The sequence below is a fragment of the Sycon ciliatum genome, chromosome 12, assembly GCF_964019385.1.
Source record: "Sycon ciliatum chromosome 12, ocSycCili1.1, whole genome shotgun sequence".
In the NCBI taxonomy this organism is placed as follows: Eukaryota; Metazoa; Porifera; class Calcarea; order Leucosolenida; family Sycettidae; genus Sycon; species Sycon ciliatum.
Genome location: NC_088654.1, coordinates 21628175 through 21655011, shown reverse-complemented (window position 1 = coordinate 21655011; position 26837 = coordinate 21628175). Strand labels below are relative to the sequence as shown.

General features: G+C 47.4%; 1 protein-coding gene across 1 annotated transcript in view; it reads left to right on the top strand.

Annotated features, from left to right (window-relative positions):
* LOC135828304 (protein sidekick-1-like) overlaps nt 1–26837 on the top strand; it is a 260914-nt gene that overhangs the window by 41205 nt on the left and 192872 nt on the right. Inside the window, exon 5 of the mRNA XM_065340752.1 lies at nt 22444–22515. Within this exon, the coding sequence (XP_065196824.1) occupies nt 22444–22515 (72 nt within the window). The remainder of the gene's footprint in view (nt 1–22443; nt 22516–26837) is intronic.

Below are 26837 nucleotides of genomic sequence, written 5' to 3'. Positions count from 1 at the left end.
CCGGACTGGCAACCCCCACGGCGACGGATTTCATACCGGGGATGGAGGCGGCGGCGTTCGCTGTAGGCGGTCAGCGACAGGTAGAGGCGGAGGCGTTCCTGGTGGGGAATCCGGCGGAAACGGAATCCGTAATGCCGCCACCAGGTCCGCGTGCATCGGTGAACCCTCGGCCATGGTACTGAAACGGGAGAAGCAACACACAGAGCACACACACGGAAACCAAGACACGAGAACACCGCGAGAGAAAGAGGAAAAAAAGAAGAAGAAAAAGACAAAACAAAAGACACGGCCAATGAAGGATACGTATGTTCGAAGAGTATGAACTTAAACTAAAGCGCGAGACCGAGTATTGTACGTGTGTGTAGGCAAAGCAAGCGGTGGGCGTGTGGGTGCAGCAAGCGGTGGGCGTGTAGGCGCAGCAAGTGGTGTGCGCGTTGCAGGTCCCACTTGGACCAAAGATTTCCGAAGGCGATTTCGATGAACTGCGCACGGTCGATGGCGGATAGGACTCTCAAATCGAGGTTCGATCGCATACTGTCGGTCTGTCGGTCTGTCGGTTTCCTTACAATCTCCCATGGTCCCGACCAATACTTAAACAAATTAGGCGAAACTTGAGGCGGCGGATGTCAATGCAACCACACCTGGTCACCTACATTCAATGGGCTAGCGCGAGATTTTCGATCGTGACGGGCTTTAGAGCAACGTTGGCTAGAATCGAGATGCTGTCGAACCAAATCGTAGGAAAAGCGCAGCTTCGAAACATGCTCTCTTGCAAATGATTCGTGTGTTTCCGGAAGTGAGTCGGTAGGCGGAGGACACAAAATATCAAGAGGCATATGTGCTTCGCGACCAAACATTAAAGAATACGGCGTAAAATTCGTAGATGCGTCAACACTCGTGTTGTACGCTAACATAGTCGACGGAAGTAGCTCGTCCCGATTCGAATTCTCTTCATTCACGAAAATCTTCAAAATATTCTGGATCGTGCGATTTGCTCTCTCAACAACACCATCGCCTTGCGTATGATACGGAGTCGTTCGTGATTTGTCGATGTCGAGGCGCAGGCATAGCTCGCGAAACAATAAAGGTTCGAACTGCTTCCCCTGATCAGTGTTAACGCGCTCGGGTAAACCATAGCGAGACAGAAACTCTTTGACAAAACACTGAGCGATCGTACATGCACGAATATCTGGCAAGGGATAACATTCGGTCCATTTTGAAAAATGATCAACCACCACGAGAATGTATGCATTCTGTGACGATGAGAGTGGCAGTGGACCCATTAGGTCCATCGCCACTAGTTCGAGTGGTTTAGAAGACGACAAAATTTTTAATGTTGTAAGGGTGCACGATCGACCGGATTCTTCGCTTTCGAACGCTGACATTCGGTACACATGCGGCAAAATTCGTCGATCTCAGCGCGAAACCTAATCCAAAAATACTTTTTGGCGACTAATGCAATTGTGCGGCTTCTAGCAAAGTGGCCGGTGACCGCAGTCGAATGTGCTTCACGAATAATGCGAGTAAGAAATGCTTTAGGGACAACAAACTGACTAGCGTTAATCTGAACTCTTCGGTAATCGAACCATTGTCGACAAAAAGTTTACCTTTTTCGTTCCAGAGAGCGCGTGCGCCTGGACGAGTTGGTTGCTTGCGATTGTCGCTTTGTAACAGGTTTTTGATTCCTTTGAGATCAAGATCATTATCAGTAGCTTCTTGCCATTCCTCACATGCCTCATCACTGCCTAGAAAATGGAGCGAGTTAACCGCGGGCGACGCGTCATCAAATGGATATCTGCATTTCCGTGTTGTGCACCCGGGCTGTTCTTTACCCCACTGAAAAATTTGACCCTTAGACAATTTCGTCAAAGGTTCAGCAATGCGAGCGAAGTTTCGGATGAAGCGGCGATAATAATTCGCGAACCCGACAAAACCCTGTACGTGTTCGATTGTCTTCGGGATCGGCCAATCAGAAACTTGCTCTACTTGCTCTACTTTCTTTGCGTTTGGTGTAACCCCTTCTTGCAAAATGCAATGTCCCAGAAATGAAACGTCTGTGCGGAGCAAATTGCATTTCCTAGGTTTAATCTTGAGACCTGCGCTCTCGAGAGCCTTCAAAACCGCTAAAAGATTTTAAGCATGTTCTGCTTGTGTGCGACCAAAAACAATGATGTCGTCGAGATAGATTAAACACTTTTAAGTGTTTAATCTATGTCGACGACATCATTCTTAAAGCATACAAAATACCTTTAAGAACTGTATACATTAATCGTTGAAACGTGGCGGGTGCATTAGTGAGTCCGAAAGGCATTCTGCGAAACTGGTATAGACCGTGTGGTGTAACAATGAAGAGTTTTTACTGTACGGGTCGGTTGCATGTTTTCGAGCTCTGCGGTTTTTCGCACACTTTGGATCTTTACGGCCGACCAGTTATCTGTATCTAGCTTCTAAGAACATAGCAATCATTAATTTTGTAGTGTGAGAGTGAACGTAGCTGTGAGTAGGCCATGGCTACCCAGAGCAGAACACCCAGTACGATTTCTCAACGGATGGCCCAAAAAACCAAACCAACGTCACCGTTGGAGGGAGTTCAGAAGAAGAGAAGCGAATCTGCTGACTCCTATAACCTTGTAAGATCAACGACCTGCTTCTGGAAATCCGTAGCGAGCAGACGAACTCCAGGGAGAGCATGGAGGCCATCGTCCAGCAAATTGGTTCGAAAATGGAAGGTATCATGGCGGAAAATTTGAAGATGAAAAAGACAATCGACAGCTTGGAGAACCATCTGTCCTCGCTTGAAGTACGATACGGAACTCTGACCACAGACTCCGTACAGCCCGTACAGTCTACACCAGCCTGGACTGTCATGGAACCGCCCGCAGACAAAGTCGTTGACTTCGCTGCAGTGGTGCAGGAGAAAGTCGATAAGCAACAGCGCAAGAACAGCATCATTGTACGTGGCCTTCCTGAGGCAGATAATGAGCAACTCTTGCAGCAAGACCCTCCACGTGGAACCATCTCTCATCCAAGTTGTTGAGAGGATTGGAGAACCTCTCAAGACTGTCACGCCCGGTGCAGCTGGGGCCGCCGCTGCACGTGGATATCGCCCAGTACGAGTACAACTGAGAACTGCGGGTTCGAAATCTGACATATACAAGCGCCGCTTCGATTTGAAAGCTGATGATGGAGCTCCTCTGTATGTCGGGCGTGATCTGACTCGCAAGCAGCAACAAGACAGACGGTCATATGTAGCAACGTACAAGGAACTGCGCCGGCGAGGCATCAAGTGCTCTCTGCCGTTCGATGCTATTCTCATGGAGGGTCGACCGATCTCTGACCAAGAAGTCCATCGGCTCCTGTCGGATTCAACAGCCTAGGATCACGGGGGGGGGGGGGGGGTCTCCTAACCACCATCAGTGTCGCACTAGTAAGTTGCCAGTAAATAGCCCGTGTCTTGTAGTTGGAAATGTTAACTGCCGGAGCATTTTGCACAAACAAGCCGACATCACAGTGCTCCTAGAAGAGAACGATGTGGACATATTGTGCATAACAGAAAGCTGGTTAAATGATACAATGCCTGATGCCTGTCTAGTCTTTCCCGGCTACAAGATATACCGCAGAGACAGATGCTCTTGTAACGTGCCCTGGTCCCAGCTGGGTGGAGGTGGAGTCGCGGTACTGGTTAGAGATAATATCCAATGTGAGCGTATTCCCTTCCTGGAGGAACATAATTGTGAAATGCTTGTCCTGAAACTTCATGCCCATTCCCTCCCAATGCATATAGTTGGAATATATCGTCCTCCTAGGCATCCAGTGCCCATGTTCTCCCAATGCTTAGAACGCCTGCTCATGAATATCGCTGATAGAAACTGTATTTTAACTGGAGATTTCAATGCACGCCATTCCCACTGGAAACCTTCAGACCCCACCGATACAGCCGGACGAGCCCTTCACATGCTCTTTACCACCTACGACCTCTGTGTAGTAAATACTGAACATGGTACAAGGCCCACACCGACCACGAATTCACTCCTTGACCTGACTGTAACCAATCGGCGAGACCTCCCATCCACATCTAAGATTCTCTCACCTGTTGCTGATCACTGTCCGGTCATCACATACATCTCTCTAAATGTAACCACATCACGTGAGCTAGTCACCAGTAGTAAGGAAAGCAAGTGGATCCGGGATATGCGGTGCTTTAACCACTCCTTGTTCACCACACTTCTTCTGAGATATCCTCCATTTGAAAGAATCCAGGGTGATGTGCATATCGACTACGTTTGAACTGTTTGGTACTACCATGTTATGGCTCTGTTTGACAAGTGCACAGTATGGCGGCTCATTACTACCGGGCATAAGAACAAAAAACCCTGGTACAATGCCCATCTACAGAAGCTGAAATCAAGGCAGAATAGACTATATCGACAGTTTGCCACTCAGCATACAAACTAGCCCATGACTCCTACCGACTTGAGCTGCGTAAAGCCAGAGAAAACCAACACCGAAGACTGGCTGATGATCTTGAAGACACTCGTCGGGGCACTTACCACGGGTGGAAGAAAGCGAACACACTCTGCCAGATTAAAAATGTACGTTCCCGAATCCCCAATCTTCATTTGAATAATGCAACCGCTGAAACCCCTGCGGAAAAGGTAGAAATGCTCAGTTCCCACTTCTCAGCACAGTGTACCTCATCCAGCATACATCCACATTGCTCTCCGAATACCGAACCCTTGCCAGTAGCCGAGAAGTTCAGCTTCACTCCTATCAGCGCAAGCCAGGTGTGTAGGGGGATGAGACAGCTCTCCACGAGGAAAGCTACCGCTGACCAAGAACTTGTCCCTGTTCTGCACCATCATGCTGATCAGCTCTGTGAATCACTGGTGTACGTCTTCAACAAGAGCCTAGATGATGGCTGTTTCCCACAGGATTGGAAACTGGCCACAGTTTCACCACTGTACAAGGGCAAGGCAGAGCAATCGGACCCCAGCAACTACAGGCCAATTTCCCTGCTCAAAATCGTGCCTCGATTATTTGAACGGATCTTAGCGGATGATCTACGTGATTTCGTCCATGACATTCGTTATATCAGCAGCGCCCAATTCGGTTTTGTCAGAAACCGATCTACGGAGGAGCAATTGCTCTTGATGACACATCAAATGGCTGAGTGCAATGACAAGAAGCTGAAGTTCGACTGTGTTTTCCTCGACTTTAAGAAAGCTTTTGATCGTGTGGATCATCAAGCATTGCTAAATGCATTTGAAGGAATTGCTGATAGGCAAGCAGTCGTCTGGCTCTGAAGCTTCTTATCTGAGTGGGGGCTATCTGTAAGGTTGGAAGGACAATATTCCGAGGCCAAGGTCCTCACCTGTGTAGTCCCGCAGGGATCGCATCTTGCTCCAACCCTCTTCTTATTATTTGTTAATTCCCTGCCCTCATCAATCACCTACTGCACCCCCATACTTATTTGCTGACGATGTCACCCTCCTGTATGTACATGATAACAAGAATTCCCTGCAGTGGAACCAATCTCGTCTAGAGAGCGACCTTTCAGCCTGCCAACTATGAGCCAGCAACGTCGGTGGAGAGTTCTCACCAGCCAAAACGATCCAGATCCGTAACTACAGTAACGACCACCCTATCCAGCTCTCTTCCCAACCTATCACCATCGAAGATGCGAAGCATCTTGAAGTGTATTTAACACCCGACCAGTCCTACACCATCCACCTTCAGACCATCCTGAAAACCTTCCGTCGTGTGAATCGGCTATGCTTCATGGGACGGCATCTTGCCCCCACAGCCTTTCTACTTCTATATAAAGGTTTTGTCCGACCCGCCCTCGAACACGCCACCTCGGCCTGGTCCTATGCCATCACCAAAGCTGAGCTGGAGCGTTTAAATTTTTTACAAGCCAGAGTAGCTAGGAAGTATTTGCTACGTAAAAAAGTCAATGTAGATAGATGCGAAATGAAATCCCAGTTAAACGCCCTTGTGTCTTAGAGTCCTTGCACTTTCGCAGACAAGTATCAGCTCTTGCTACTCTATTTAAACTTATACATATATCTCCAGAACACCTCCAACATTTTTACCTTTCATTGTCTTCAAGTCCAAGAAGACCAAACAAACTTTAAAACATCAATTATCACGGTGTGCGTTTTTCTTCCCTCTTTTCCCACAAAGCTGCAATGCTATGGAATTGCCTACCGCCTTCTCTTACCGCTATAACCAGCCTCCCCGATTTCAAGCATTCTCTCTATCAGCATTTTTGCCGATATATTCATTACACTGACGGTATCCCAACTCCTTATTTACCAGATTTTGTATGCCTCGATCTATTTCCTTAGCCTATCCTCGATTAACTGCTCCCTCTACATAAAGTTGTCATTTCATTCTTCTTGCAGGAGATCCCCTCGACAGGCCCAAAGCCTTTGGAAAATCCTTAAATATAATAAAATACAAAATACAAATACGACAGTCTCGCACAGCTGTGGCAGCTAGAACAATACAACCGGGCTGAGCCACAGCAAGCCATCCTGTCGGCGCAGGAGAAGGAGGTAGTGCACGCTACGAAACAGTCGCTGCAGCTCGTAGACGGACGCTACGAGGTTGGCATTCCATGGTGCGATGGACCACCTACGCTTCCTGACAACTTTCCCCAGGCCATGAAGCGTTTACGTAGTACGGAGATGCGACTGGCGCACGACTCGGATGCAGCAGTAGCCTACAGCAGCATCATCAAGAGCTATGTCGACAAAGGCTACGTCCGTGAGGTTGCCAAGGACGAATTGAAGCCTGGTCAGCAGTGGTTCCTGCCCCACTTTGCCATACTTCGACCAGACAAAGCGACAACAAAGACCCGGATCGTATTTGACGCATCGGCGAAGTATGAGGGCACATCTCTCAATGACACAATGCTTCCAGGGCCGAAGCTACAGCGGCAACTTCCTAGCGTTCTGACCCGTTTTTGCCAGAAGCCAGTAGCCATCGTTTGTGACATCGCAGAAATGTATCTGCGCATCGGACTGCGTCCTGAGGACCGGCAGTATCACCGATTTCTATGGCGTGACCTGGATGACACGGCGGCTCCGCGAGTATATGAATTTCAACGACTGGTTTTCGGAGCTAACGCGTCGCCATTCTTGGCGCAGTTTGTATCCCACGAGCACGCTAGAGCCCATCAGCAGCAGTACCCGTTGGCAGCCGAAACTATGCTTGCGTCAACGTATATGGACGACTCCATGGATTCTGCTATGGATGACGTCGAAGGCGTAATGCTGTACGAGCAGTTGTCGGAATGCTGGCAGGGAGCTGACATGCACGCCCGAAAATGGCTCTCGAACTCCAAAGTAGTCATGGAGAAAGTGCCCAAGGAGGATCGAGCAAGCCAGATCGACCTCGACTCCCAGCAGCTGCCAAGCGTCAAGACACTTGGACTGCTGTGGTTCGGCCACGACCGACACCTTTGCGTTCAAGCCAACAGCACCAGGCCAGCAGCGCATCACCAAGCGCTCATTCTTGAGTGCGACAGCTAGTGTCTTCGACCCGCTGGGGTTCCTCTCCCCGTTCATCATGAAGTCACGCATGTTGGTGCAGGACATGTGGCTACAAGGCATGGACTGGGATGACCCGCTCCCTGATGAGCTCAATCAATGCGTAACCGGATGGTATACTGATCTAGCAGCACTCTCCCGTCTCAGCATCCAGCGCTGTCTGCAAGAAGTTAATGCAGGCAACCCCGTCAGTAAGCATATCCACGTGTTCACTGACGCGTCTGAAGGCGCCTACGGCGCTGTGAGCTATCTGCGCTGCACGTATGAAGACGGCCATGTGTCGACCGCTATCATCGCAAGTAGATCCCGTGTCGCTCCCACCGTAACTGTTTCAATTCCCAGGCTAGAGTTGTCAGCTGCTGTAATTGGCATGGAACTAGCAGTTTGGGCATCCGACATCCTCAGTCTACCGGTCCACGACACTGTCATCTGGACAGACAGCCTCAACGTCCTGTACTGGGTTCGGAACCGTGCGCGGAACTTCAAGCCATTCGTTGCAACGCGCGTAGGTGAGATTCAGCAACACACTATTCCCAGTCAATGGCGCCATGTGCCGACGAAGGAGAATCCAGCAGATGTTTTGTCCCGTGGTTCGTCAGCTGGTGCTCTCATCGATGATGCGCTCTGGTGGTTGGGTCCCGACTTCCTCCGCAAAGGCGAGGATGAGTGGCCGACAATGCGTCTCAGTCAGCCGAAATCTACTACTCACCTGGAGCAAAAGAACAACGAAAAGTCTGTCCAAGCACCGGTTGCCTTGGTAGCAGTTACAGCTCCTGACGCCGAGCTACCCTGGTTATTCGACCCGACACGATTCTCGAGTCTCAATCGTCTTCTCCGACAGCGCGCTTGGGTGACGCGCTTCGTGCAGAATTGCCGCGTGCCAACTGAGCTGCGACACACCGGTCCGCTATCCGTAGACGAGCTCGAGAGCAGCAAAACCAGTATCATTGCTGGTGCGCAGGAAGAGGCGCTGGCAGAGGAATATCGTCTTGTGAAAGAAGGCAAGGCCATCCCCACCTCGAGCAAACTCGTTAAGCTGCGACCAATGTTGAATGATGATCAACTGCTATGCGTTGACAGTCGACTGCGAAACGCGCAGATACTCGAGCAGCCAGCCCGATGCCCTGCCGTCCTGCCACGCGGGCACTGGGTCACTCTGCTAATAGACCCTTTGCGCAATAAGCAAGAGGGGTCGAGACGGGGCATGCTGTGCACGCGCTGCACACTTGGCATGCAACCAGCATGCATGGTTTGCTGCAGGACGTGATCAAGTTTCCTGTGACAGGCTGTGTTTTCACGGTCCAGACGCGATGTTCATGTATGTACTTCCCAGCCTTTTTCATTTGAAGTTTTTTTAGTTCTGAAGGAAGAAGTTCCGAAATGCTTTCCAAGGACCACTGTTGGGTTCTTGTTTGCAGCAACCGTTATCCCTAACGTTAGTCTAAGGAACCCTCTTGTCTTTCCATGCGTTCCCTGGTGATGCTGGCATTCCACACTCTGGAATCCTGGCTATCTGGCGAGAAGAGGGCCGCAGTGCTGCGATATCGTTCACAGTGTTGTGCTCGGAACACTTTGTCCATGACGACTTTCATCCTTGCTTTTGCGAAGATATGGAAGAGACTCTGGAGCTTGAGCAAAAGGCATGACAGGTCACCCATCCCTGTCTTCGCTTTTGGAAGATCGACTGCTTGCTGGCGCTGCTCGAGCTGCTGATGTTGAAGTGGAGAGAGACGCAGCCTCATCACTCAGGTGTGCGGAGAAAGTCATCTGAGTTCGAGCTGTGGCTGTATGCACGATATGACAGACTTTCACATTATGCACATAGCCACCAAAGTAAAACTCGTGGACACTATCCACGGGCTTGTTCACTAGTACTACTCCATCAGCTCCCTCTTCACTGTCGTCGGCGACTTGCCCCTGCGTTGGAGACGAGCAAGCATGGTGTGGCACTCACTCTGGGAAACAGAGGTTCATCACTCATCCACTGGGACGCATGAAATGTTGGGCATGATGAAGGTACACTCGAGGAAGTGGTGCCCTTCTTAGTTCTAGGAGCATCAGGGTTCTGCATAGAGAAGTGTTCTCTACATCGACAGAGGAGAGAAGGTAGAGAAAATAAAATAAATTTCAATCTACAGTAATCCGAAATATCCACTGAATGCGGAAATCTTACCGCTCCAACAACTCCTTCTTTTTCCAGACAGATACGCACCCTCATTCAGCAGAAAACTGTTCAGTTCCTTACACAACCGATCTTCATTTGACAGTTCGTCCACGGGTTCCACAGCCATCGATGGCAAACCACTCGACACTCTCTCCTCCATCTCCAAAATGGAAAAATACAGTGTTCCACCATGCTCAACAACTGATACTTTGCACAAAAATCGAAGAGGATGCCCCGTCTCGGATCACGTGACCGTTATTGTGCAAAGGGTCTATTGTGAAGGAAGCCCATGAGCAGAGCCATCATGCTGGCGGGGTAAGTCACACGTTGGCTCTCTTGTCGCAGACGTATTGGCTGCTTGCTGGACGAGAGGAGATCAAAGCGTGGAAAAAGAAGTGTGCCCATTGCCAACAACAATCAGCGAAGCCAGGAATGCAGATCATGGCACCGCTACCGACCGTCCGTGTGTCTCTGCCCATGAGAGCGTTCTCCAGAGTAGCAGTGGACTACGCTGGACCCTTCACCACCAAACAAGGTCGCGGAAAGCCGCGCGCGAAGAGGTACCTGTGCTTATTTACGTGTATGCAGTCTCGCGCGGTGCACTTGGAGATGGCCGTTAGTCTTGACGTGGATGGATTCATGAACGCCTTCATGCGGATGACGAGCAGGCGCGGTGTTCCACTACAGGTTGTGTCCAACAATGGGACCAACTTCGTAGGCGCTGCCAATGAACTGCGGAGGTTAGTGGCCGCGATGAATGATGGCGTGGACCGACGGTTAGCGGACAAGGGAATTCGGTGGTCCTTCAATCCCCCCGCTGCTCCTCACTTCGGTGGCGTCCATGAGGCGCTCATCAAGTCAGCAAAGCGCGCCATCTATGCGATTCTGTCGGGCGCGGAAGTAAATGACGAGGAACTCATGACCACAGTGACTGGCACAGAGGCAATACTGAATTCAAGGCCACTGACGTACCAGTCGGCCGACGCGAGAGATCTGCTGCCACTGACGCCCAACCATTTCCTGTATGGACACCAAGGCGAGCCATTTGTTCCCAGAGGAATGGACACCGTGGAGCAAGGCCATCGACAGCGCTGGCGGGTCATCCAGAGTCTGGTGTTGCAGGTGTGGAAGCGCTGGATGACCGAAATGCTCCCCCTGCTTCACCCGCGAGCAAAATGGCGCCAGCCGCAGCCCGATCTCGGTATCGATGATGTTGTGCCGTGTGCTGTGGTTGTTACATTATAGTTATAGTTCTGCATTTTTTTCAAGTCCCGATTAGACTCTGGCAAGTGGACTAAATTGTTACTGAATTGTTACTACTACTACTAGCTTAATTAACCACACCTGCATCCAACCCTTGGCATGCTACAATCGACAACCGTTGCAAACTTGGGTGAGAGAATATATACAGTAGATTCAGTATAAAATTGGAAAGAAGATCATCGAAAGAATGAAAAAGGCAGCTGCATCAGCGCATCAAAATCAAATGTAAAGATGGCGACCATGAACGACTGCGATGTGGATAAACTGCAAAACAAACTAGTGCAGCGACACTGACTCAAATGAGTAAAGAAGCGGAGAAGACGAAACGGCAAGGAAAGCGGATCGCTACGATCGCTCAAATGCACTAGCCTAGAGCGTGCATAGCGCATGCAGTCAAACGGTCACGTGATAAGTGCGTACACAAGTCATACGTCATAATAATGCAGTTGACAAAGAAAAGGAAACAAAGCTGAGCGCGAGGCGAACAAATCTGCAGAGCGCGAAAATATAAACACATTGAACGAAGGATTTGTTTGAGAACAAAATGCACAGGCAGACAAAGAAGAAACAGTTCGAAGCTAGAATCAATGTCCGTGTTTCTTAGAATCAAGCATGGAGAAAGCTAACTAAGAGTAACTACCTCTGCCACGCAAGACCGGACCTAAACACCTACGAAGTAAGAATTGATGTGTTACGAGAAATACGTGTAGTGAAACCAGTGGTGTGCATTTCATCGTGACACAACTTGCCAAGCTGCATGTACGTGATTGCAAATGTACAAACAACATGCAACGTCGTAGTAAGCACAATCGTAACTCGTGAATTCCGTGTTGTTGACTCAAGGCAAGCAGTACCTCGTGTACACGCTGACAACGACGAACGAATTGATTAGACTCTGATAATAAGTATCTAATATTGACTGAGTACGAGGTCAGTATAGGAAATAATAGCCGAGTAAAAGACCGAGGCGAAGCCGAGGTCTTTTACGAGGTTTTTATTTTCTACACTGACCAAGTACAAAGTCAATATTAGATTTATCACGACAAACAGTCCGTATTTCAAATTCCAGAACGATAACCTCATGAATCCCGGTTTTATGATTGCACAACCGTTGCACCACCACCTACTCATGCAGTGACAATGGTGACAATGCTGCACTAGGCACCGTTCAACTGCGCAACCCCTAAGCAGTCAAATATAAGCAGTCAATATAGCCCTAAGGAGTGAAATATGCAGGAATATTTGACTGCTTAGGTATGGCAAAAATCTATGTGAATCAACACTAAGGGAGTGATAAATACTAATAATATGAAAGAACAACAAAACGTAAATGCCACCTACGATTACACAACAAAATCGTGAGCCTGGAGCTAGATTTGTTGGTTTCCGGGAATCCTTCTTCTTCACCCCAGTTGCCAACTCTGGTGAGGACTCAGTGCTGGCATTCCTGCCTCGACGTTCAGGCGTGAACCAAGTGTGGATCGCTTCGGTGTTGATGTTTTTATTTTATTTTTTATTGGGAACACAGCCCTACAAAGAGACATGTGGAGACAAACACAAGACAAGACACAGGGGATGTAGGGACGACGTGCCGATGTACAGGGAGCAACTCGACCGACCAGGGTCTCGGCGTTAGCGTTGCAACCTGGCATCGAAAAAAGGGGGGGGGGGTGCATGGTCAGGTAGCAAAAATAATAATTTGGTGCGAGAAAGGGGCGCTAGTATTGCACCAAATAATATAAATACGTGTAATGACTACACGAGAAGGGAAAAGGAAGAAAGAGAACAATAATCATAACAAGCAAGTACTAGTAGAGAGGTAAATACTAAATGGGTCTCAATATCATCGTCACAGGTACTGTGAGGGCCACAGCCATCTCTTTCGGATTAGATCCTTACATACGTTGACCTTGAAGGTTTGGAGGCGTCATGAATGAGGCTCGTGAAGCAGGAGGTCCGCAGGCAGGTTGTTCCAGGGTGTGATGGCAAAGAAGGGGAAGGATCGCAGGAGGTAGTCAGGGGCTGTGCGAGGGGGTGTCCACTTCAGCTGAAAGGCATGGTGCGTCTGACGTTTTTGCCGTGTGCACATGTTTGATGCCACTTCTGATAGGAGTCGCTCTGTCCGTTCTAGATCTGGCTCTGCAATGTCTACTTCGACGTCCGCGAGGGGAGTTCTGGGGTGTGCTGTCATGCTTGACAGCGATCCCTGTGCGGACGACATGTCTGGCTCAGTATCTGTCAGGTGTTTCAACGCTGAAGTAACCTCAGAAGTCCCCTCATCGACTTTCGTCGGGTTGCTCGGATCATCTCCCCAAGTGCCACTGCTTTCCACGTATGGGCAGGGAGTGAGGATCTAGGTGAAATGTATTGGAATTTATTTGTTGTTTTGAAATTAATTTCAGAGTCAATTTTACCATACGTGACTTTTAAGTGTAGGTCTAACATAATGATGTCTGTGTTGCTGCTCTCGTGGGTGAATTTAACTGGACAATTAGAGGTGATCGGTTCGCTTAGGATTTGTTTAATATGAGCCCCAGCCAGCAGAAACCTGAACATGTGTAATTTTTTCAAAAAATATTTTTCACTCGAAATTTGATTATACACTATCAATCATTCAAGTTATCAAGTTTGGTGGGCAATCTGATAAGCGAAAGCATGGAAAATAGAGTTTGAAGTCACACAGGTCAAGATTCGGTACAGTTGGCGCAGCATCCATGCCCAGTGACTCCATGCAAGTTGATCCTACAGTTTCTGATTGTGATATGGAACAGGTATATGTAAGTAAATAGAATGCAAGTCAGGCTTGCCCTCTTGGCGCTGCAGGCATGAGTAGTTCAGAAGTGTGACGATATTCCGTATACACCAATACCTTCTTTACAACACCAGAGTGCAAAACGATGATTGGTGGCTGGCCTTCCAAATTGTGTTCAGGGACCTCTGTGCTGGCAGTTTGAGCGTTGTCCCAAAGCTTGCCATACGGACAGATGTACTGACCAAAACCACTGACATCCACTTCCTTGCACACTTTCACTCAGACCATGATTTCAGCATAATTGTATTTCAATGATATGAGCGAATACTCGCGTTTTGTAGCACGTGAAGATGTTGCCCCCAAGCGTTCAGCCGGTTTGACTTTTTAGGAATCCCCTTTCTCAGCACAGGCAGCAGCCAGCTTGGCGTCGTCTGGCAAGATAGAGTACTGATAATACTACGCTCTGTTTTGTGTCGTGAGAAGCCCTCCATCAGTGTCTGCAACATCATTGTTGTCGATGTAGAAATACGGATCGCTCAGCGGGTCGACATTCAGCTTCTCCTCGCAGTCACTATTACTCCAGCACTGACTATCGTCGCCACCAGTATCCAGTGTCGATTTTATGAGGGCTCTTCGTTGCTATGAATATGAGACTCACCACTGATGGACAAACTCAGCGAGATCGCCACCAAAGAAATAATTCCGATCGCGAACTAACTTTCAGCGCCGCTTCGTACAGGGAGTCTCACGCTGACAACTCTGGACTAAGTCCTTGTCACGACACCTGTCGCCATCGCTGTGTCTAAAGTCAACCTCCGTTTGACGAGCTCTCACCTAGCGCTAAAATCAATTGACCAGACTCATTTGAAGACATTTGAAACTCCTTTGACAACGAAGACACCCACTCGATCGAAAAAGAATCTTCAAAAGCCAGCTCACTGCGCGTCCCAAACTTTGACGTCACATTTTGATGATTGATATCAAGTACACAAGTGCTGGTTTTCGCTCGCCGGGGCTCATATTTGTTAGACACTACTGCGAATAAGTCATCTATGTATATTTTGGCCAGTAGGGAGGAGGAAAAGAATATGGAAAGGTGGTATTTCTCCATACGGAACATAAAATTAATGTTGGCATAGGCGACCGCTGCGGGGCTGCCCATTGCCGTTCCTTGTAACTGGTGATATGTTAGACATTGGAATGTAAAGTAGTTATTAGTTAGAATCAGACGCATGGTTTTTACAATAGCCACGCGCCAGGGCCCAGGTATGGAGAGGTCACGAAGGTGCCAAGCCAGTGCCTGTAGGCCATGTATGTGCTGGATAGATGTGTACAGGGAGACGACGTCCATTGTCATTAGGATGGTGTCTTCCGTGATGGGAAGGTGTTTACTCGCGGTGAGTAGATCCGCGGAGTTAATTAGTGTGGAAGGGTGTTTAACTATTGAAGGCCAGAGAGTGAAATGGATAAACAAAGCCCAATAGTAGGTTGGTGAAAGAATCGAAGATACAATCGGTCTAATTTTAAGTGGTTTTTATGTAGTTTAGGGAGGCCATAAAAATTGGGCGTGCGGGTACCCGGTGTGTGTAGTTGTTTAATCAGGCGTTTGTGTAGGTCTTTAAAAATGGTAGAACGTCCTTCTTCACGCTGAACGCACGGGTCGTCCCAAAGATGACATACAATTTGACACACGGATAAGAGGAACAAACAATATTCCGCACCTCCTTCTCGACGCGCGAAGAACCGGCACTGTCACTGTTCGTCGTGAAGGTGCGAAATAGATCCCTTGATCTCTTGATATTTCTCTCTTTTTCTTGTCACTACGTTTTTGTCACTTATTGGATTTGCATGCTGTTTTCTTGATTCTTCACATCTATTTTTTCGTGTCACTGCTACACATTTTTGGACCATGGGGTGACGGCCATGGATGGAGGTTCCTCCTCGGATCCTCCACAACAGTCTGCACAACGGTTTGGGCTAAACAATGAGTTTAGGGTCGCTACATTCAACGTACGAGGACTCACTGCGCCATGGAAGAGGCACTCGCTCGAACGAGACCTCAAGCGGTATCGAGTTGATGTTTGTGCAGTCCAAGAAACAAAAATTTGTGAAGCAAATTGTACCGTGTTACCGCTGGGGTACCGGCTCATAACGTTCGCTCAGGACCATGGATATCAGCGAGGAGTAGGCATTGTCGTCGCTCCTCGTCTGGACCCGTTCCTGTCAAGATACTGGAGCGTTGGTGAGAGAATTGGTGTTGCGGAATTTGTTTTCCCTTGCAACAAAAATAATAGTAATTGTAAACCAACTCACAACACGGTACGTGTCATAAGTGCATATGGCCCTACCGCTGTTTCCTGTGAAGAGAACCCATCGCTGAGAGAGGAGTTCTACAGCGCCTTGTCGACTGTATGGAAAGATACAACGAGAAGCGGAGTTCTATGCTTCATCGCTGGAGACTTCAACAGCAAAGTTGGAATTCGTAAGAGAGCTGATGAAAGTAAATGGCTAGGCTCCTTCAGCAGAGGCGCCAGAAATGATAACGGACAACACATGTTGGAATGGTCAATTGAAAATGATGCCTTCTTGGCCAATACAGCTTTTCAACACCGCCAGAGCCACCGCACTACATGGACGGGTTGGCGGCGACCTGGGAGTGGAGAAGTTGGCCCACAACCTGTCTACAACCAGATCGATTTTGTTCTTTGCCGTACGCAACACAAGCCACTGCTGTGTAATGCACGTAGCTATGCAGGCTGCGAGACACCAACGGACCACAGAATAGTCATTGCCACACTGCAGCTTCGTGCGCTATTTCCAATCTGGCGGAAGGGAAACCAGACAACTAAGCGTAGCTTCAACACCTCGATGTTTACTCAGAACCCCCAGGTCTGTAGTCAATTCCAGGAGGAGGTAAACAAAGCACTGGCAACGCAACAAACGCAGCAAGGAACTGTTTCAGCTGAGGCACGTTTCGGAGGTGTGAGGGATGCACTGGAGTCGGCTGCAACAAAAACAGTTGGATATAAAAAGAGAGCCGAATGTAGCCGAAAAGCCCATGATCCTGGCATAGCCCTTCTATCAGCCCAACAAAAAGAACTGCGGGTAAAAATCGACTCGACAAAATGCCCAGACGGGAGGAAATCACTGAAACGCGATCGGAATCAGATATTACACCAGATACGAGATATCGCCCGGAACAACTCTGAAGCCCGCCTGGACTCCTTCGCTCAAGAAGTAGAGAAGCTGAAAAACAATGCAAGGGTCTTCCAAGCAGCCTCTTTGCTGCGGCGGCAGTCTCCCGCGCCATTGGTTGTTCATGACGCTCTTGGACGGATAATGGCCAACGATAAAGAAGCGGCAGAGAAGGTAGCTGACCACTTCAGGCAGCAGTTTCGGGATCCATCCGCAGTAAATGATATTCTGAGACCGCTGGGCTCGAAGTATCTTGAAGAAAGGATCAGCGCTGCGGAGGTTGCCCTGGCAATTAGATTACTGAAATCGCAGAGGGCAGCTGGGCCGGATGGCATCCCCGGAGACCTGATCAAGCATGCTGGTGAGAGGGTCGCACATGAGATCGCTGCCATTCTAAACCAATGTTTTGCGGATGGCAGTGGAATGGATCTTGGATGTGGAACACTAATCCCGCTCCCGAAACCAGGGAAACCCAGAGGGCCGTTAACCAGTATCAGGCCAATAATACTCTTGAACTCTATACGCAAATGCCTGTCAACAATCACACTTCGCAGGATTATGCCAAAGATTGACTCCTACCTATCTCCAACCCAGAGCGCTTCCCGTCCGGGTCGGAGTACCGCGGATATTGTCTGGTGTGGCCGGTGGCTGGCAGCCAAGGCTGAACGTTTCAAGTGGCAATGTACGGTCCTCGGAATGGATATGAGCAAGGCGTTCGACACAGTGCAGCGGGGAAGATTGGTGGAGGTAATGAAACAAATAGTTAACACAGATGAGGTACGAATGGTGGAGATGTTGTTGCACAACACAAGGCTAAGAGTGAAGATAAAGAATGCGCTCTCGGCAGAATTTCCAACATCAATAGGCATCCCACAAGGAGATAGTTTGTCGCCGGTGCTATTCACCTGTTATCTCGAAGCGACAATGCGTTGCCTGCGTCCCAGGATATCGCCAAGACCTGCCATACTGAATATTGGAGGGACAGCCTACACGACTGTCGATATGTCCATACCTTGCGAAACAGCATACATGGACGACGTTAACCTGTACTCCACGGACCGTCAACATCTAGCGTGCGCACTAACAGAGGCAGAGGTAGTGTTCAAAGAGTGGAACCTCAACATCAACCCTACCAAGACCGAGTGGACCCATCTATACCAAGAAGAGGATGTTGCAAGAAGAGGTGAGGAACGATGGAGGTCCACCCGGTTGCTTGGTTCACTGTACGGAGTCACAGAAGACCTCAAGCGCCGGCGCCAGCAAGCCGCAGCTGCCTTCAACACACTTGTCAACCTGTGGATGCGGAGACAAGTTATCTCTGAAGCAACCCGCCTGAGGTTGTTTGATGCATTTGTGCTATCTATTTTGACCTACAACTGCGGCGTGTGGGTGCTTTCATCCCGGGATGCTACAGCAATGGATGCGTTCCACAGAAAGCAGCTCCGCCGTCTATTAGGGATATCTTACCCGGAAATTATCTCCAACACAGACCTATATGCCCGCTGCAATGCCGAGCCAATATCCGTACTAAGCAGAAGAGCACGGTGGAAACTGTTTGGTCATATTCTACGCCTCCCTGAAGCAACTCCAGCGCAGGTGAGCATGACAGCGTATTTCCAGCGACAGAATCGGGGCTGGCTCGGACGCCCGCGCATCACCCTACCAGTGGTGATAGACAACGAATTAGCTAAGGCAACGTCCATGCGTCTCCGGAGTCTGAAGGACCTGGAGACACTGCGTTTGGTGGCTCGGAACAGGCAATCATTCAACGATATAATCGCACAGGTCACATTGTAGAGTGCAGATCACCTAGTGCTTTCAACAATAATAACGTACTTCCACATTATGGGAATTTGGTATAACCCCACACCCGTCATTGTTGAATATTCGATAATAGCGTGGATTTCCCCAACATTAATTATATTTTCATTTTTTGTTATCCTCTCCCATGCCGTTGTACATAAGCGGCTTGCCGCGGATATGTCAATACTACTCATATGTCAATACTGCTACACATAATTGGAGTGATATATTTCTGAACTTCTTTTCCTTATATTTGTAGTCTTTTAGCTTATTTCCATCATTCCCTGTAGTATTTTGACAACAAGGGAACGAAAACGTTCAATACTTTGACACATGTCCTAATTGGCTGGTGGTGACTCTTGCGTAGATGCATGCGTAGATAATACATTTTTTGTAATATTTTCTGCCTCCGTCCTACTTTCAAATAATAATAATAATAATTGTAGTTAGACCGCTTTGTCAAATATCCTACTGGTCTCGTCATCGTCCAGTAACAATCAACATTCTTTGTTCCGTTGGGACTGTAGCTTTTGCTCGTTTTCGTTTCGCTTGCCTTCCCCTCTTTGGTCTTTCCATAACCTTGAACCTTCCAAGTTGGAAGGCTGTCGGTTAGCGCTACGGAGATGTGTTTAAGCTAGGTGTCAGGACGTCGAATGTCTCAGTACTCTGTCAGTTTTGTGCCTAGTTATTGCACTTTCTGACTGTATAAAGTATCATGTTACAGTGATGGAGAGTTACTCTTAACTCGTATCCATAATGTATTTTCCTTTCTACATTTATTTATGGGTCAACATCCGAGTTTGAAATAATAATACAGGTCGCATATCTCCCAAATAATGGGTTCCACGCATCTGTCCACTGTTTCATCATGAAATAGATTGCAGCAGGAAGAATAGCATACGAAAAAATCATATACAGGTTCTAGCACATGACAAGTACATGTCTTTTTTTTTACACCGATGTACATTTGTCAATGAAGTCCATCCATAGCTTTTTGTCCCGTGCAGTGTTGAGGCAATCCTCGAGCGTGTGTCCCAGAGGGGAGATGTCGGATTTCACCACATCAATCCACCGAAGCATTGGTCGTCCTCGTGGACGCTTGATCTTTGACGTGTCGATGGCCATGGCTAGCGCGCCATGACTTAATGATGTATGATTTAACAAGCAGGTTAACTGTCAGTCTAGATTTTATGCGCAGATGGAGAAAAAAAGCGCAGAATGTTTGTAATGAGATGAAAAGCACAAATAAGAAGAAAAGATGAAATGAAAGCCTGCTCACAACCTCGCCCAGCCTTGTGAACTGGGAATGGTGGATTAAGAACCCGGGTTCGACGCTCGAGCAAGCGCTCTCCACTCAAGGTGTTCACAGCAACTGATAGGAACTCATATGGGGAAATGATAGAATAAAGAGAATAAATTTCAACGCACCTCAATAAATGGAGTTCCACATACAGTACCTCAGAAAAGTGGATCTTCCGACCGATGTTTTGTTGACGTTGCAACCAGATGATGTGGCTGCTTCGCGGAGACGTCTTACTGCACAAATTACAAATAAATAATATTCTTCTATTAGAAAACCCAAGCACTTTCAGAGCAGTCCGAAGTGAGTCCGGGATGAAACCACCCACACACACCTCAACCGAAAAAGAAACGACCTGCCACCCGTATGCCCGGCATTAATCGGCCAGATCCGCATACCACCTGTCCTTTCCGCGAGTTACTGCCACTGAATCTGTCCTCAGCACAAACTGTCAACTCCATCAAAGAATACAATCCTACGACTCGTAGAGTACAGAACTATATCTGGACTTAGGGTGGTAAGTGCAACACAGCTAGGGAAAGACATCTTTGCACTAACCGAGTCGACAAGAAGTTTCCAGTCTGAAGCAGCTGACAGGAGATCAGTCGCATCCAACTTTCCTCTGGGCTGAACGTGAACTGGTTTCTCTCTCGCCTTGCAAAACGAGATGAAGTCAAGGTCATTTGAATTTTCGGTTTGTACGGTGTTTGCAGCAGCGCGCATTCGAATCTCCTCACGCATGATTCTGACGATGACCCCGAGTACGTTGTCATGCCTCCAGGTGTATTGTTGTTGTTGTTGTTGTTTTTTATTTGAATTCGCAATACCAAACGGGCAATAAGCCCAATTACATGGAAGCGAATAAAAGAATGCTAAGAATGAGGCATTGGGGTGGATGTTATTTCAAGTGGAAAATACTGATCCCGGGAGGTACTACAAATAGGTACAATGAAAATCTCAAAAGGCCATGGTACTGTCGTTTACCATGCTGGAAGCAGCTACATGGAGAAGGAAAAACAACAAGAAAGACGTTTTATCTCATGTATTGGGCAAACAGAGCTAACAGGAAAAGACCGTTCGTTATATGCCTATACATACTGTCCGTGTGTGTATTGTATTGCTTTTATTAATTACATTGAAAGTCAAACGAGCAATCATGCCCAATGTTATGATGACGATGGAAAGGGAGAAAAGATTTAGAACAAGATTAGTTATCCTGGATTATGGGGAGTGAAGAAAACAGTGAGTCTACTTCGAAGTAGGAATCTCCTTACATCATCTTAATATTGGTCATGACAGTAAATTTTCAATAGACGTGAGAGTTGAGATGTGCTAGGGCAGGACAAGTAGAGGGGAATCTGCTGTAGATCTGCTTGGTATGTCATTTGCTGGCTTGTATTGTGGATTTTTCGTTCTTAGCAGGGACTGGAGGTTTCCTCTGGTGAGAAGACAGAATTACGCACGCTCTAAATAAATTCAAACATGTCAGTCATCGCCCTCTCCGATTGTTCCCATTGTATGTTTACTGTGAATTCATAGGTCCTTTTGTAATCTGCTGTAGATCTGCTTGGTATGTCATTTGCTACCTTGTATTGTGGATTAGTTGCTGTTGTTGTTAGATGTTTGTGGTGTTTGTTTGTATACTATATTGAAATTCGCAAATCCAAACGAGCACAAATGCTCAATGACAAGGTAGCGAATATGTTATTGTGTCACAGGGAAGGAGGGTTGGGGAGAAAATAATGAGAAAGAACAGAGAATGGTAGATATCTCAATGAAGAGCGAAGCTTTATCAAAACTACAAGTAAAGCCAGCGAATGACGGTTCTGTAACCCGCCTCATAAGACACTCCTGAAACCAGGTACTAACTGTTATTGAGAGTACTTGCTACTGTAATAGGTAGCCGCCGAGTGGAGGCACGGTGCTGAACTCTTATTAATTTTTTCCATTCTTCCTCAGGTGCACACCTGGATTAGTATGTAATAAAAATTAATATCTTATATGGAAAGAGAAATGTGCAGCCGCTTTTATAGGCAAAAGACCACATACGCTAACGTACGGGGATACGCTAACACTCGGATACGCTACAATCAAGCAAAGCAGGGATACTACACTACTAATATGTGAAGCTGGTTTGTTGCTTCCATGTTTGTGGATCCTTCTGTTGAAGCAGAAGTATTGAGCCATCTATTGGCAAGTATTGAGCACACTATTGGACAGCCTGGAACATATCTGTTTTTAGGAGGCGAAGGTGTATATGTGCTCATTTTTGAGGAGATGGCACTGTATTTCGTCTTCTTGAGATGGCACTGTATTTCGTCTTCTTGAGATGGCACTGTATTTCGTCTTCTTGAGATGGCACTGTATTTCGTCTTCTTGAGATGGCAATGTATTTCGTCTTCTTTGCTTGCAGATACCTTAACGGGAATAAAATCACCTCTTTACCCCCCGGAGTTTTCAGTCAAATAACCAACTTACAAACGTTGTAAGTTTAGAAGGGGGAAGAGATTAATATCATTACATCCATGCATCGCTTAGTAATTGCATGTTTGGAGAAGTAACGTTTCTCCGCGCTCTTCCTCGGGAGAGCAAACAGTTCAAAGTTATTAAATGGAGAGAAGGAGGGAATAGAGCGAGGGATGAGAGCGCACGGACGCCCCGTGTTGAGTCGCGACTGGCAGCTGTTCGGCTGGTTAGTCACCCGGAGCTCCGTCAACATTGAGCTAATGCGAGCGCTTGGCCGAGGTTCCGCTGACTGGTTGGCGGCGACTAACCGAGCTCGACGACGAGCACGGCCTCAATAAGGGAACTGCTACCCCAACACTGGTAACACAACGGCTGCATAATGTTGAAGTTTGCCTTGTTCGTCCTGCCAATGTGTCATGCAAGTAATGTCTTTTTCCTGAACGTTCGAACCTTTTCAAAATTAATTGTCTGTGCATGTGCAAAATATTGATTTACCTATGTTGTTTAGTTTTCGACTACGTGGTTCTCGGCTGTAGTTTATAAGCAGAATTGTACTATCATGTACATTTTTTTTACTATTATTCACAAACCCAACTCGTAAAATAAATAATTATGTGTACAAAAACAGACAGCTGCCGAGTAGGGGCTGCACTGGGCAGTAGTGATGGTGAGGTGCCAGGGGCTCCACCCACCAAAAGTCTTGGCTTCAATGCCACAAGCACGCACCAGGAAAAAAAAACAGAAATGTAAAACAAAGCTAGATCTAGCTATGGGGAAGTAGAATGGGTAAAAGTGCCGGTTGATGTTGAGAAAAATAAAAACAAGATAAAAAGAGATTGTAAATTATCAGCGTTTGGACTGGTGTACCATGTACATGTATGCAAAACACAGCTGAGCACTCTGAGCAAGGCCAGGTGCGCGGATTAGCGGGTCCGGCAAGTGACGAGCTCGAAAAATTACAGGGAATCTGTTGCCCAGTACCAGTTGCTGTCTCTCAGGTTTCGGTAGACCTTTGTCTTGAATGACTGAAAACGTGTTTTGTGTGGGCGCTGCGACAGCAGCTTGTCAGGAAGGGAGTTTCATGCCAATAAAGCAGTAGGGGAACAACCGCTTCACGACGGATGGAGCTGAGACAGAGAGCGTGTCTGACAGTTGATAGGTGTGGCTAGTGGCATTATTGTGCTCGTTCCTGGTTCTGGGGTTGGCTGGAGAATCGCGATGCGGTGGCAATACAGCAAGTAGCTGAGGAGGACCAGTGATGAAATGCAATTTGCCCATGCACGAGAGAGCAGCAACAGTCCGGCGGACAGCCAGACTGTTGAGAATTGCACCAGGGCCAATGGTGCGCAGTGCGCAGCGTTGAACATTATCCAGACGTTGGATGTGGCTGGCTGGCACACTTGGCAGTTTACACTACAACTGCCAAATTGTCACCTTCTCATTGTTCTCATCTTTGATACTCTTACACATGCACAGTCTGTTCACACCTTGACACTGCAGGCTCATTCCTGTTGCACCTTCTGATTGGTTCCAAGTTGTGTTCTACCCTATATAATCTGATGCATGGCATGTTTTGTTTGTCTTTCACTTGGAACTACATTGGTAAGTTGGAACTGTTACATTGGTAGCAGAATTTGGTTCCTCTCCTCTTGGAGGCTCTGTTGTTCCTCGCTTTGTTCTGTTTTGTTACCCTATAAATATTTCTAGAAACCTCTAATGCCCTAACTATCCCTAAATACCATAAGTGACATCAGATCTTATCTTGCTAAAATTCAACTCAAGTCGTGTTATTATGGGAAGTGCAGTTTTCGAAATGCCAAAAACATTTCCAAGTACGAATCAAGTAGTTGGGGCACGACACCGTCTTCTGTTCACACTAAAAATGCATCCCCGCCTATGCCTGTCTACGGTATGAAAGGTTGAACTGATCCCACTCTTCCCATTGCTTCCAGATCCGTACGGCAGTACAGTTGCATTCCCGTTCCTTGTGTTCACATTGGACGCCGTCAGATTGTCCCTTTGCGTCCCGTAGATCCTTACGTCTCGCCTCGCCGGTCGAATGTGAACTAGGCTTGTTTTGTTTGTTTTCTTTATTTGAATTCGCTAAAACCAAACGGACAGAACTGTTCAGTGACAAGGGAACGAATGATAAGCGTAACAATCAATATATCTAAACATCTCGGGGCAAAATGAGACAGACTAGAAGGAGGGTTTGCACAACACTAGTACATAGAGGGGAGTACGAGAACAAATGCGCGGCAGAAGTCTAAGCAATCAACGCCAGAGATGTTTTGTGCACCAAAAACAGAGAGAAAGAGAGAGAGAGTGAGAGTGAGGATAGAGAGAGAGAGAGAGAGAGAGAGAGAGTGAGAGTGAGAGTGAGAGTGAGATAGAGACAGAGAGAGAGAGGGGGGGGGAGAGGGAGAGGGAGGGGAGAGGGAGAGGGAGAGGGAGAGGGAGAGGGAGAGGGAGAGGGAGAGGGAGAGGGAGAGGGAGAGGGAGGAAGAGAGAGAGAGAAAGATAGAGAAAGAGGTAAAGAGAGAGAGAGAGATTAAGTTACATTGATAAAGACAGGTAAGTCTAACAAATGAGGACCGAGATCTCTACAACAGGGTTTTTACGCCTGACAGCAGGTGTATGATTTAATAATAATAATAATAATGTAGAAAGGAAAAGGACATATGGACACGAGTTAAGAGTAACTCTCCATCACTGTAACTGGATACTATATACAGTCAGAAAGTGCAATAACTAGGCACAAAACTGACAGAGTACTGAGACGTTCGAATGCTGCTTCGAATTGTAGTTAGACCGCTTTGTCAAATATCCTACTGGTCTCGTCATCGTCCAGTAACAATCGACATTCTTTGTTCCGTTGGGACTGTAGCTTTTGCTCGTCTTCGTTGCGCTTGCCTTCCCCTCTTTGGTCTTTCCATAACCTTGAACCTTCCAAGTTGGAAGGCTGTCGGTTAGCGCTACGGAGATGTGTTGAAGCTAGGTGTCAGGACGTCGAATGTCTCAGTACTCTTGTCAGTTTTGTGCCTAGTTATTGCACTTTCTGACTGTATATAGTATTCAGTTACAGTGATGGAGAGTTACTCTTAACTCGTGTCCATATGTCCATTTCCTTTCTACACATGTTTATGGCTCAACATCCGAGTTTCAAAATAATAATAATAATAATTCCCCTATTTCTTGTCCCTTTGGTTTTTGGCTTTTTATTTTTTTCACTTTCTTTTTGCTGTCCCACCCATGGAAATATTTCCCGGTGGGTCTGGCTTATCGCCTTAGAAAGAAGTGAATAAAGGAGACATAATAATACAGGTCGCATGTCTCCCAAATAATGGGTTCCACGCATCTGTCAACTGTTTCATCATGAAAATGATTGCAGCAGGAAGAATAGCATACGAAAAAACCATAATACAGGTTCTAGCACATGACAAGTACATTATTTTACACCGATGTACATTTGTCAATGAAGTCCAGCCAATTAAATAATTGAGCCCCGGCCAGCGAAAACCAGCACTTGTGTACTTGATATCAATCATCAAAATGTGACGTTAAAGTTTGGGACGCGCAGTGAGCTGGCTTTTGAAGATTCTTTTTCGATCGAGTGGGTGTCTTTGTTGTCAAATGAGTTTCAAGTGTCTTCAAATGAGTCTGGCTAATTGATTTTAGCGCTAGGTGAGAGCTCGTCACACGGAGGTTGAGTTTAGACACAGCGATGGCGACAGGTGTCGCGACAAAGACTTAGTTCCAGAGTTGTCAGCGTGAGACTCCCTGTACGAAGCGGCGCAGAAAGTTAGTTCGCGATCGGAATTATTTCTTTGGTGGCGATCTCGCTGAGTTTGTCTAGCAGTGGTGAGTCTCATATGCATAGCAACGAAAAGCCCTCATAAAATCGACACTGGATACTGGTGGCGACGATAGTCAGTGCTGGAGTAATAGCGACTGCGAGGAGAAGATGAATGTCGACCCGCTGAGCGATCCGTATTTCTAAATCGACAACAATGATGTTGCAGACACTGATGGAGGGCTTCTCACAGCGCAAAACAGAGCGTAGTATTATCAGTACTCTACCTTGCCAGACGACACCAAGCTGGCTGCTGCCTGTGCTGAGAAAGGGGATCCCTAAAAACTCAAACCGGCTGAACGCTTTGGGGCAACATCTTCACGTGCTACAAAACGCGAGTATTCGCTCATATCATTGAAATTCAATTATGCTGAAATCATGGTCTGAGTGAAAGTGTGCAAGGGAGTGGATGTCAGTGGTATGGTCAGTACATCTATCAGTATGGCAAGCTTTGGGACAATGCTCAAACTGCCAGCACAGACAATTGA